The sequence below is a fragment of the Symphalangus syndactylus genome, chromosome 9 (assembly GCF_028878055.3).
Source record: "Symphalangus syndactylus isolate Jambi chromosome 9, NHGRI_mSymSyn1-v2.1_pri, whole genome shotgun sequence".
Classification (NCBI taxonomy): domain Eukaryota; kingdom Metazoa; phylum Chordata; class Mammalia; order Primates; family Hylobatidae; genus Symphalangus; species Symphalangus syndactylus.
This window is the reverse complement of record NC_072431.2, coordinates 93,179,791-93,193,732: the sequence shown is the minus strand read 5'-3', so window position 1 is coordinate 93,193,732 and position 13,942 is coordinate 93,179,791. Positions and strand designations below refer to the sequence as shown.

At 41.6% G+C, this 13,942-nt stretch overlaps 1 protein-coding gene across 13 annotated transcripts in view; it reads right to left on the bottom strand.

Moving 5' to 3' along the window:
- ELMO1 (engulfment and cell motility 1) overlaps positions 1–13,942 on the bottom strand; it is a 594,311-nt gene that overhangs the window by 407,370 nt on the left and 172,999 nt on the right. For all 13 annotated transcript variants that reach the window (XR_008660142.2, XM_055293399.2, XM_055293401.2 and 10 more), the window contains exon 5: positions 11,739–11,789. Coding sequence is in view for 12 of the 13 variants with exons in the window: in XM_055293399.2 (XP_055149374.1) it covers positions 11,739–11,789 (51 nt within the window). In the remaining variant the exon portion in view is untranslated. The remainder of the gene's footprint in view (positions 1–11,738; positions 11,790–13,942) is intronic.

Here is a 13,942-nt window from a genome sequence, read left to right as displayed (position 1 = left end):
CTTTCTCTTTTGAAACCGTGTTATATTTTAGAGAGGGAGAAGACAGGGTGTTGACCCCATTAATGAGGTATCTCTCCTCAACACACAACCGGTTACAACTCTCTCAGGAACCCCCTGTGAACTATCACAGGGTTAAGGTTGCAGAGTGCAGGCAGAACCACACAGGTATTCAAGGCAAAACCAGTGCTGGCCACAGACTCTGCCTGGAACGGGGGAGGGAATCCATGTAGGTCCTAAGAGCGGAAGGACTCCACCCCAGCAGGTCCACAGCCACAGAGCCCTCCCCTCCCTGCCCAGTTCCCCCTCCACTGTCACCTAGAAGCAGCCCTCAAGAAGAGAAAGGGATTCAACAGGGGAACTGATGCAATTCTTTAGGACCTGAGACAGGGATAGAAACCATGCCCCCATCACTTGGTCACAGATGTGCTCAGGTCTCCCATTTAATTAAAACCAAAAACAGACACTTTGCATCAGAAATTAGAAAAGAAGGAAAAGAGCAGGGAAGGAAATGAGAGCCCTCCCTACTTCTCTATTCACTGATCTACAGATAATCCACACATCACTCAAATACTAAAAGGGAGAGTGGAGAGCTGGGTGAGAATTATTTATCTCTTAAAATTATTCAGGGATATAGTACTTTCCAAAATTTTCGAATGGATATACAGCATTCACATGAACATACAATAGTTAACCCAAGCAAATCATTTCAAATTCCTTGAAAACTATTTTTTCTCCAAGAAGGATGTTTGCATTTACTATATGGGTTATGACAATGAGTACCCAAAAATTATTTCATTGTCATTATTAATGCTAACTAATAGTGTTTGATGCAGTTGATACCAACATAAAAAATAGCCAACAGTTAGTTACCTAGCACTTTTTATGAGCCTCTATTCTAATACCTTCATAAAGTAATTCATTTAATCTGCACAATAGTCCCACCAGGTAGGTCCTATCATAGGCTTTATTTGACAAAGGATATTGAAGTTTAGGGAAGTTAGGTAACTTGCCCAAGGTCACATAGCTTATCAGTGCTGAGGCTAAAATAGGACCTGGGCAGCTGGACTCCAGAAAACACATTGTAAACAGTGGATCTCAAATTGTTGCCTGTGTAAGAATCACCTGGATGACTTCTTAATACACAGACCAAGGGCCACTCCTAGGGTTTCTGGTTCTGAAGGCCTGGGGTGGGGTCCCAAAAAATTTGTTTAACAAGCCCCGGGTGTTGCTGCTGCTGGCCTGGGAATCACACGCTGAGGACCACCGCTCTAAATCACTCAGGATGCTGCATCTCTCTATAATGATAGAATGAGCAGCTCTGATTGTGTCTTTCTTTCTTTCTTTTTCTTTCTTTCTCTTTCTTTCTTTCTTTCTTTCTTTCTTTCTGTCTGTCTTTCTTTCTTTCTTTCTCTCTCTCTCTCTCCCTCTCTCTCTCTCGCTCCTTCCTTCCCTCCTTCCTTCCTTCCTTCCTTCCGAGTCTTGCTCCGTCACCCAGGCCGGAGTGCAGTGGCACAATCTCGACTCACTGTAACCTCCGCCTCCCAGGTTCAAGCGATTCTCCTGTCTCAGCCTCCCGAGTAGCTGGGATTACAAGTTCCTGAACCATGCCTGGCTAATTTTTCTATTTTTAGTAGACACAGGGTTTCACCATGTTGGCCAGGCTGGTCTTGAACTCCTGACCTCAAGCGATCCACCCGCCTTGGCCTCCCAAAGTTCTGGGATTACAGGTGTGAGCCACCGTGCCCAGCTGATTGTGTTTTTCAACTACTACCTGATCTTCCCCAGCTGTAACACAAGGAGGCCCTCCTGGTTTACAGTACCTAAAGAAAATGTGCTTGCCCTTTTAAAAGCTGTGCACTTTTAAGGAAGAACCTTTGCTAAGAAAACAAAGAAAAAGTCAATAATGTGAAAGCTAAGTAGACGGAATTTATTATACCTACTCTTATTAATATATACTTTATGATAACTATTCTTCCTACTTCATTTACATGCCTTCAAACTTACCTACTTAAAAGTAAATAAATAAATACATTTTAAAATAAAAGAACTGAGGAGAGAAACAACAGAAACCTGAAAAAGACAAATGTCCCAAGCAGAGGAATCAAGACTGTGGAGTCCTCCCAAATCCCACAACTGCTCATGGGTTGCTGCTATAGAAATTGAAAATATTTTACCAAGATGGTCACATGTAAGAATAGCAAAGCAATATCCTAACTTGCTGGGATCTTAGCCAAGGAGTCACTCCCAGAAATAGCAGTAAAGCCTTCTCCAAATTGTCAAACTACAACCAAGCTCATAGACTCAATGGCCTGGAAAGTTCCTATAGAACTATTCACCCCTCTCCTTCACTCACCCTGGCGCCTGAGAATGATGTGTTCTGTTGGCATGAAGCTGTTCTTAACTCTCCCCGCAGGGCTTGCTCCTTCCCTTAGTACCCATATCTAAGGAGACAATTTTTCTTTAAAAAGTGCAGTTCCCACAGTGTTTGCTTTAGGGTAAATTTCCTTCTTCATCCTAGGACATAGGTGAACAACTAGAGGAGACACATCACTAAAGAGGATGGGAGGACTGTGGCAAGCCAGGTGGCGAGGGGACCATGATGAAAACCTCCATGAGCCAGGAGTCAGAGGCAGGGCTACTTACATCTCTGCCACTGGCTACCTCCAGGGCCGCAGTAAACTTCTCTCTTCACCTCTCTTGGCCTCATTTTCCCCATCGGTAGGTACACCAAGGAACTGTGATGAGATCATGTTTAAGGTTCCCTTCCCACAGTGTGACAGAGTGCATCTCAGCTGGGCAGTAACCCTCATCATGGAGTCCGCCAGGAAAAGGTGCTCCACAGAGGTGAGTTCCAGAAGTGACCTCCAATCAAAATATTATGTCAAACTGGTGGGACCCTTTTAATGCAATATTTTTCCAATTGGATCCAGAACAGGCAGGGATATACCTTCTTTTTATCTTCTCTAATTTCTAAATAATCTGGAAATACAACTTTTATTATATAAAAAAAGTGGGAATCAAAGTTTTTATTCTGAAAAGATTGGAGTTTTGTAAGGAAATTTTGTTCTCGGATATCAGTTATTGCAGATCACTCTTTATATAATTTTATATATTTATATATAAATATATGTATTCTCAGACAAGTCTTTCCAGTTATCCAGTGGAAAGGAATATACCTTATAATCCTCAGGATCCTCATTCATTGATTCAACAAATACTTCTGAAAAGCTTGACATTGTTCCGCACATTTGGGATACAGCAACAAATAAGACAGCCACGGTTCTCACCCTCCTGGGGCTCACCCACCTTGGTGTGGCAGGTGGACAACTTTTAAAATTAGCAATAAAAAATCAAATATTGATGTTTCATAGCAAAACCTAAAGTGGAGGGTTTGTGTTAGAGTGACTGATGGCTTCTTTAGATGGAGTGGTTTTCAGGGACAAGCAACCCAAGGAAGTGACATTCAAGGAGATCTGACTGACAAGAAGGACCCCACCACATTGGGGAGTGGAATATTCTGGGCAACATCAATGGTTAGTGCCAAAGCCCTGATTCAGGTGGAACAAGCCTGGCCTGTCTGGAGGGAGAGAAAGGAGAGGACTGATGTGTCTGGGATCTGCAAGCCAGGGGGCGTGGAAGGAAGTGAGGATGTGGAAGCAGTAGACAATGTAGCCTAGGGTGTTCGTGAGCATGCAGAGCTGAAGGAATCCCTGGTGGTGATGTGCTTCCCTGAATGGATGCATGTAAATATCTGAGATGGATGTGTGGTATATTTGGAGCCCTTAAAACAGCGTTCATAGCCAAACATTGAGCACCCATTGTGTTTACCAATAAGACAATGGTGAAATAGTCATGACATAGTCATAGGATGAAATATTATATGGAACTACATATGGAACTTTTAGAGAATGTAAAATAGTGTGAGAACATCCTCACAAGGCAATATTAAGAGAAATAGCCAAGATGCAAACATATTTTATTGTTTATGGGAAGTGGGAATATGCGCAGTGGAGTGTGTGTACCTGCTAGAATGTAATGTCACTCAGCACACAGGAGTGTGTCTGGCATTCACCATGAGTTCAAAACACATTTCACTAAATGAATGTACAAATGAATACATATATATATATGAATGTATAAATGAATATATATATGAACCTGTAAATAAATATATATACATTCATGTATGCACACACATGTATCCACACATTTGCATACAAATGGTCAAAGAAGGCAAGTAGATGTGACCTGTGGTTATTTATGAATTGTAATATTCTAAACAATTTTCTTTGCAGGAAGCCTTATTTTTTGCATTTTCCATAATGAATTTGCACCATTTTTATATTTGGGAGGAAAGAGACAACATTATTAAAAAAATAAGATAGCCTTCGTTCTGATTTTTCAAGCAACCAGCACACATGAAAAGAATCTAATAGTCATGTAGGTCTCTGTATCAGACAGCAAGTTATATTTTCTGGTATTGTTCTAAGGATAGAAAAAAGTTTTACTTTGGGCCATTGAAACAGCTGGATGTGGCTACCTCGTGTCCCAGATAGGAAAGGGTTCTGGACCCAGACTCCAGACTCCAAGCGAGGAAACAGCTCATAAAGGATTAGCCATGGGCATAGGAAAGGGTACTGGTAGTGTGTGCGTGTTAAGCATTTAACATCTCTCTCTCTTGAAGATACAAGTTAAAATCATCCCAAGAAACTTCTAGCATAACTCTGGATCCATGATGCCAATTAAAAACTAGTCTAAAAACATCCTTAGGTTCAACAGTTTAATAGATATCTTCAAATGTACGCTCAATGTTGCCCAGCAATCCAATATTTTCCTGGAATGTTCACTGTGCCCCTTCAGAATGTCTCCTCCACACCTTTTCTTCTCTCCTTAAACTCCCTCTATGCCTTTCTGCTGCCTCCCCTCCACTAGTGGTCATTTAATTGAGGAAATCAAAGCAATCAGCCAGGAGTTCCTTCATCTTCCTACTTCTAACAGCATCAGCTGCTGGCATCTCTGCCCTCAAGCTCTGCTTCCTCCTGATAGATGCTGTGTGGCAGGGACCCTGTTTCCTATCAGAAGTCAGCTCTTCCCCTCAGCTCTGGATCTCCTCTCCCCTGGCCTTCTCAAGTATTTTACTTCAAATTTATCTCCTTTTTTTTCTGTATCATCAGTTCTCTCTCTGTAGTGGATCATTTCCAGCTGCAAAAGTCTCTAATATCTCCCATCTTCAAAAAAAAAATAAATAAACAGAAAGGTAAAAACATCCATTGACCCAGTTTCCCTACAGCTACTTCTTCATTTCTCTGCTTGCATTTTCAGCAAAAGTTTTGGAAGAGGGAGTAGCTCTCAAGTGTTGCCTCCATTCTACCTCCTATTCTCCCCGCACCTCCTATTCTTCCCGCTCTCATGAGGCGCCCCTGTCCAGCCCCGCACGGAGAGTGTCTCCACCATGCTCTTAATACTTCTAGGTGGCAGCCCAGGGACCACCCTCATCGCATCATCTTTATTACCTGGACAGCCTCCAACACACCTAAGTACTCCTTCCTCCTCGAAACACTTTGCTCACCTGGCTTCTCGCTTGGCTCCTCCTCTAAACCTTAAGAGTGTCCCCAGGGATCTGTGCTGAGCCCTGTCCTCTACTTGCCCCATGGTGACCTCTTCCAGCCCACAGCTTTAAATGACATTTCTATGGGGGTGGCTGGCACACCTGCATCTCTCTAGGCTTCCTAGTTAACAGCATGTAGTTAATTTTGCCAGAGCACCGGGAGGAACAGGACATCCTTCCTCAAAGAGCACCACATCCTGAAGTTCTGGGGCTCGCCCTCCACAACACTCCTTCCAACTCTCCAATTCCCTACAAGGCAGGTAGCCCAAGCCCCTGCATCTCCTGAACCCGCAAGAAACTCCGACCCTGTGCCCTGGCCGCCCCTGCAATCTGTCCTTGGGCAGCAGCCTGGGGATCCTGTGTCTCCTTTGCCTGCCAGCCTCCACTGGCTTCTTCTCCCATAAGCTAGGCCTCTGAGAGTGATGGCAAGAAATAGAATTTAAGGCATTTTACAACCCTTTATTAGTTTCTCAAACCAGGAGAGAAAAATTAAAAACCTGAATTGAAAACTGGAATTAAAAAAAAAAAAAAAGTTAATGGGCTTATTGTTAAGAATCTCCAATAACCTGAATCCACACAGTGACTGAGATAATACTGTTTTTCTTATTGCTAGAGGGAATAAGACCCAAAAATCATTATGACAGGCCCTCTGACCTAGATAATGCTGATACCGGCTCCCTAAACCAGAAAGAGTAGAAAGCAAGGATTATGCTTACAGCTGACAAAGCAACAGTAGGGACCTGATGAGCAGTTCTGCTTTCTATAATATATCAACAGAGGCCAAAAGAAGGCATAATGGGCAATAATTCAGTTTGCTTATAATAGGGTTCACAAAAAATCTCATAGTTTGCAATCCTGACATGTTTTTAGCATGGGACATTATGATTCACCTCTTTTGTACTATAATGGCTTTATAATATGTATTTGTGTATTTCTTTAATTAAAAATAATATCAGCACATGAGATGGGTAGAAATAGATGAGTACAGCCAGGTATGGTGGCTCACACCTGTAATCCCAGCGTTTTGGGAGGCTGAGGCGAGCGGATAACTTGAGGTCAGGAATTAGAGACCAGCCTGGCCAACATGGGGAAACCCCATCTCTACTAAAAATACAAAAATTAGCCAGGCATGATGGCCACGCCTGTAGTCCCAGCTACTCGGGAGGCTGAGGCAGGAGAATCACTTGAACCCAGGAGGCGGAGATTTTGGTGAGCTGAAATTGTGCCACTATACTCCAGCCTGCATGACAGAGCAAGACTCCATCTCAAAAAAAAAAAAAAAAAAAAAAAAAAAAAAAAAATATATATATATATATATATATATACACACACACACATACATATGAGTACTACTGGAAGTTATCAAATAAAAAAATAAAGTTAGCCCAAAGTTAAGAGTTTCTTGCAGGCATCCCTTGAGAAACATTTTATCCTTTTATCTGAATATATATACACCTCCTTTCCACATACATAACAGGCATCCTTCTATACAGGATGTTCTGCAACCTGCTTTTGTGTTAATGACATACTTTAGGGATACCTCCTCGGCAGCACGTATCACATTCTTACTAACAACTGCACAGTATTCTACAACATAAAAATTACCTACTGCACTTACCTAGTCCAACTGATAGATATATAAGAGGTTCCCAGTTCCCAGTTTTTGATCACTAAAAACAATAATGCATATAGCCATGCTTGGGCGTGTGTGTGTGTGTGTGTGTGTGTGTTCGTCCTGCAGTGCTTTTGTGAGTCTATTTATTATATAAATCCCCAGCAGCAATACTGTTAAGACAAAGATATATGTATTTTAAAATTGGGTGAATACCACTAAACTGCCCCCAAAGAGGGCACACAAATAGATTCTACTTCAAATTTTCAAAATCCTGACCCCACAGCATGTTTTCCTCACACTTAGATTATCTAGGACTATAGATTTTCATCTTTAAGAGAGAGATTGAAGTTCTTCTCAGCTAGATAGATAGATAGATACATACATACATACATACATACACAGACATCATTTTGTTTATTTTTCCCTTGTTCATAGCTTTTGGCAGCCTGTCTTTTGGGACGGTTTCTTTATCTACTCATAAAAAATCTTGCAAATGAATGAATTGGACCTCCATTATGCAGTTGTCAATTATGTTTTCTAATGTTGTTTTTTACTTTGTTTCTGGAATTCTTTCCAAACACAAAGTTTTTGTGGAGTTGTTTTAATTTTTTGGTAGTCAAATTTATTGATCTTTTTCTTTATGGCTTCTGTGTTTTGTGTTCTACTTAGAAGTTTCTCTCCATTCCAAGACTACAAATATAGTCACCGTAAGCACTTCTTAAAACAAAAATTTCAGAAAAGTAACAACGGTCTGGCAAGCCAAGCTGCTTCTGATACAAACAATAGCCAAAACTGGTTTTAAAATATGCTGCATGCAACAGAGGACCTCAGACTCCATGCTCACAGCTATTATGATCATGGCAGGTAGGAGACACTACTCAGCTCTGCATACAGAAGCTCCCCAAACTCTGACTGCTCCAAAGGTCACACACATTTGTACACATTCTCTGGGTGCGTTCTTGGCTAGATAGATAGATAGATAGATAGATAGATAGATAGATAGATAGATAGATAGATAGACAGACAGACAGATAGATTTTTTTTTTTTTTGAGACAGGGTCTTGCTCTGTCACCCAGGCTGGAGTGCAGTGGCATGATCTCAGCTCACTATAACCTCCGCCTCCCGGGGTCAAGCAGTTCTCTGCCTCAGCCTGCCGAGAAGCTAGGATTACAGGTGCCCACCACCATGCCCAGCTATTTTGTATTTTTAGTAGTGACAGGGTTTTGCCATCTTGGCCAGGCTGGTCTTGAACTCCTGACCTCATGATCTACCCGCCTCGGCCTCCCAAAGTGCTGGGATTACAGGTGTGAGCCACCGCACCCAGCCTACATTCTTTATGGTAACAGGAGATGGATAAAGATACCACACTAGAAAGATATGCTTGTTTAACACGACCGCTAGAGAGACTGTCTAAAGATGTACCAGGCAGTGGAGAAGCAGCAGCCATGTACAAGGCCTATTACAAATCAATTAAACAGTGCAGGTTGTTTGTTTAGATCTTCTAGTATTAGTGACCTATTTCTCTAGGAACAATCCAGAAGGGACTGTTCTGTGATAAAGGGAGACAGAAAACAAATTCATCAATCAACAAAAAGACCACCTTTGACAGAGTGAAGGTAAAACTCAGCATAGCTACACATTACATAAAAACAGGAGTGTGTGTGTGTGTGCGTGTGCACGTGGGCGTGTGTGTACCCATGTGGGTGTTGAGATGTCCTTATTTGGCTTCAGGGAGAGTTCAGCTGAGGCAGACGAAGGAACTTCGAAAGCTAGTATAACACCATCTGCTGGCTTTTTTATGGTACTCTAATAGGTGGTTTTTTTAACATATTTTTATTGTGTATGTAAAAATGAATAAGCATATGCAACTTATATTTTTCAGCTACATGCAAAATTATAAAAAATAACCTATTTAAAGTTCATAGATCTCAAATTTCTGGCTTATAGAGTAACTTCTCAATTCTAGACCCTGTGGCTACAGCCAAACCACAAGGTGATTGCTTAAAATGCAGATTCCTGGGCCCTATTCCCAAATATTGTAATCCAGCCTCTCTGTTAAGGCCCCAGACATCAGCATTTTCAAACTTCCACAGCTGATCCAGGTTTGGGGATCACTGCTTTTTGGAAAATGTAAGCCAGTCTTTTGTAGGTGGGCTCCTATCTCTTTATTTTTTTTTTATTTTTTGACACAGAGACAGAGTCTCACTCTGTCTCCCAGGCTGGAGTGCAGTAGCATGATCTCTGCTCACCGCAAGCTCCACCTCGTGGGTTCACACCATTCTCCTGCCTCAGCCTCCCGAGTAGCTGGGACTACAGGTGCCTACCACCATGCCTGACTAATTTTTTTTGTATTTTTAGTAGAGACGGGGTTTACACCATGTTAGCCAGGATGGTCTTGATCTCCTGACCTCATGATCTGCCTGCCTCGGCCTCCCAAAGTGCTGGGATTACAGGCGTGAGCCACCGCGCCTGGCTGCTCCCATCTTTTAATAGTGTCTCTTACACTGGCTTTCACATCTTTCCATTCATTGAGCTGGGAATGTGAGGATCATTATCTCAAGAACACAAATTCCATTCTTCCTGACGACAAGTCATGCTAAGTTTCTTGTGGGATGCTGAAAAACTTCACTCTGCCTAACATCTAGCCTTCTTTCAAGGAGCGACTTAGATTGTGGAAATTTTGTTCATGAATCCACAGCAATAAAAAAATGAAACTAACTCCTTCTTTGGCTTAGAGAAGGCTTTGATTAAAAAGCTGTCTTTTAGACTCTAAAATGAAATAAAAGGAAAGGTCTACTTTTTCTGTCCAGCAAGCAGATGATGACTTTTAGCAGATAAATAGAAACTACAAAAACCAAATAAAACAATGGTCTAAATGTCAAATTAACATTCATTCATGCTGACTTGAGTAAGAAGACCAATGCAACGTCAGACAAAAATGCCTCAGCTCATCATGTAGCCACTGAAAAATGAGTAAAGATTATAATTTCCATTAAGTAGCAAAGCAGGCATCAAAGACAGTTCAGCCAACTGTAGCAACTCACTCCATTGAGCTCATCACTGTTTTTAGGTTCAGGATGTTATTGGGTAAAATGTTTAAGAGTTTCTAAGCCACACTAATGTAATTTTCAACAATAAGAATTTATGGTAGTTACAGTACCCACAGCTTAATTTTAGCCAGATGCTTTTCCCAATTTTTAAATTTATTTTTAGCCTACCACATGGCTTCAGTGGAAACTGAAAATGATAGTTAGACACAGCTTTCATCACATATGCAGAGTGAAAACAGTAACACTTGGTGTATTTGGGGCAGATAATTTTTTAGGAAAGAAATGAAATGCACTGTAAAATAATACAGTTAAATATGCTAATGTTACTACCTAAAGTATCTCCAAGCAAGTAGGAAAGATCAAGAAAAGAGACATCATTGGCTACAAGAGTCTAAATATACTGTAGCATCTTGTTTAGCAGCTTTAATTCCGAAGACTCTAAAGTTCTTTATGTAGAATCGGCTGTCAATGGATCAGTGAAGTGGTCAATATTTCTAAATTATTTTTATGGACTGTCATAACCCATTAAATCTATAAAATACTTAAACTCTCTCTCTCTTTCTCACACACACACACATACACACACACACAGACTTTTTTTTTTTTTTGAGATGGAGTCTCACTCTCTCGCCCAGGCTGGAGTGCAGTGGCGTGATCTCCGCTTACTGCAAGCTCCGCCTCTTGGGTTCACGCCATTCTCTAGCCTCAGCCTCTCAAGTAGCCGGGACTACAGGCGTCCACCACCACATCCGGCTAATTTTTTGTATTTTTAGTAGAGACAGGGTTTCACTGTGTTAGCCAAGATGGTCTCGATCTCCCGACCTCATGATCCACTCGCCTCAGCCTCCCAAAGTGTTGGGATTACAGGCGTGAGCCACCACGCCCAGCTACACTGACTTTAAAGGGAAGTAACCGACTTTGGTTTTGTTTGCTTTGTTTGTTGTCTGAATTTGCTCAGATGGCATTAGGTGGATGTGTGAGCAGGTGGGTAAAACCAATTGGTACAGGTGAGTGAGCCCAGCTGTAACACAGAAGTTGTTAAGATGACCTCCAAACTCAAACCTTAAAGCAGGGGTGTCCAATCTTTTGGCTTCCCTGGGCCACAGGAAGAAGAAGAATGTCTTGGGCCACACATAAAATACACTAACAATAGCTGATGAACTAAATAAAATACAAAACAACTCATAATGTTTTAAGAAAGTTCATGAATTTGTGAATTCAAAGCTATCCTGGGCCGCAGGTTAGACAAGCTTGCCCTTCGCTTGGAATAAGGTCTTCCTCCTCTGCAGTGAGAAATCTATGGAGGGGCATTCCTGCTAATCCAGAATCTGCATGTCAGGACATTCTGGAAGCCTTTTGCTTTGCACTTAAAGTCAACCTCAAAAATTAATATCCCACAATCATATATAGCAGAAATGCAGAGCAAAGAGTTTGCTGGGAAGTTAGAAGCTAAGATCGACTTACTGGAGATGTGGTTAATCGAAGGATAGTGCCATTTTTTATCTCATTGCGGTTCTGGAAAAGAAATAAAAAATCTTTGTAAATTTTCAAGTAGAAGCTTGGTAAAGAAGAGAACAAAGGCAAATATAATCTAGCAGATATAATAGGCATTCAGTTTATCCTCACTTGAATAATTTTTAATTATTTCTATAAAGGCTGTTAACTTTCTATCTGACAATATTCAGTACAAAGGAAGTGAATATAAACCCAAAGAAAAGGAATATGGGTCCCAAGTATAGCAAACAAAAAAAGTAATTTTAAAAGGTTATTAAGGGCATATGACCTGACTCCTACATTTCGACAATTCCTGACTCCTACAATTGCACTCCTACATATTTACTCAAGAGAACTGAAAGCATATGTCCACACAAAAATTTGTGCACTGATCTTCACAGAAACATTATCTATAATAGCCAAAAAGTAGAAACAATACATATGTCCATTACTTGATAAATGGATAAGCAAAATGTGGTCTATCCATTCCACAGAAAATTAGTACGTTATAAAAAAGGAACGAAGGGCCAGGTGTGGTGGCTCACACCTGTAATCCCAGCACTTTGGAAGGCTGAGGCAGGCGGATCACCTGAGGTCAGGAGTTCGAGACCAGCTTGGCCAATATGGCGAAACCCCGTCTCTACTAAAAATACAAAAAGAAAAAATTAGCCAGGCATAGTGGCGGGTGCCTGTAATCCCAGCTACTCAGGAGGCTGAGACAGGAGAATTGCTTGAATCCAGGAGGCAGAGGTTGCAGTGAGCTGAGATAGCACCACTACACTCCAGCCTAGGCAACAAGAGTGAAACTCCGTCTTAAAGGAAAAAAAAAAGGAATGAAGTGCCAATACATGCTAAAACATGGATGAACCTTGGAAACATTACACTAAGTGAAAGATGCCAGACACAAAGGCTTCATGTTACATGACTGCATTTGCATGAAATGTCCAGGATAGGCAAATCAATAGAATCAGCCATTAGGATAAATGGTTGCCAAAGGCTAGGGGAGGGAGGTAATGGGAATGACTGCTCCATGGGTCCAGTGTTTTCTTTTGGGGTGATGCAAATGTTTTGGAACTAGATTGGTGATGGCTGCACAACATTGTGAATGCACTAAATACCCCCAAATTGGACACCTTTAAAAGGTGAATCATTGTGACATCTGTCTCAGTAAAGCTGTTTCTTTAAAAGGGTTATTAAGGAGCTTGGTTTCTTAACATTTGCTGGTTCCTTTTGCATGTTGCCTTGAAGTTAAGAACAAACAGCATAAATAAGCAGCTCTCCAATCAGTCTGCCTCCATTTGGCAAGTATATTTGAAGTAAGTGTTATGAAGCTATCACTTAGCATCTGGTGTGGTTTGGCTTTGTGTCCCCACCAAACTCTCATCTTCAACTGTAATCCCCATGTGTTGACAGAGGGACCTGGGAGAAGACAATTGGATCATAGGGGCAGTTTCCCCCATGCCATTCTCGTGAGAGTGAGTGAGTTCTCACGAGACCTGACGGTTTTATAAGGGGCTGTTTCCCCTTTGCTTCTTTCACACCCTCTCTCACCTGCTGCCATGTAAGACAAGCCTGCTTACCTTTCTGCCATGATTGTAAGTTTTTTGAGGCCTCTCCAGCCATGCGGAACTGTGAGTCAATTAAACCCTCTTTTCTTTATAAATTACCTGGTCTCGGGTAGTTGTTTATAGCAGTGTAAGAACAGAGTAATACAGCATCTTTGACATTGAAGTTAGAATTTCATTGGTGGTTTTATTTTCTTTCAGCAGAGTACACACCACACCCAATTTCCAGGAGGAGACCTTCCAGGACTCACCATGGTTGCATGCCCTACCTGGTATGCTGAAGTTGGGGGTTAATAAATCTGCCTTCAGGATCACTACCCTGCATGATTTAAGACAAGCCACAAGCTGGAGTTTGCTCAGGACTCAGCAGACACACTGAGGTGGTGGGAAATTTCTTGATGAGATGCCAAAGACCCATAAGATTGCTTGCTTCCTCAGCCAATCCTGACGACTTTTTGGACAATGAATTTTCTAAAAGAACCACCCAAAAAGGGGCAGCCTTCAGGCCAGTATTCCCACCCAAAGAAAAGCAGATCTGAACATTTCACACCAAGTGCAGGCAGGTCCGAAAACCCAACACCACCAGATCCAGGCCCTGTGTGTGCAATT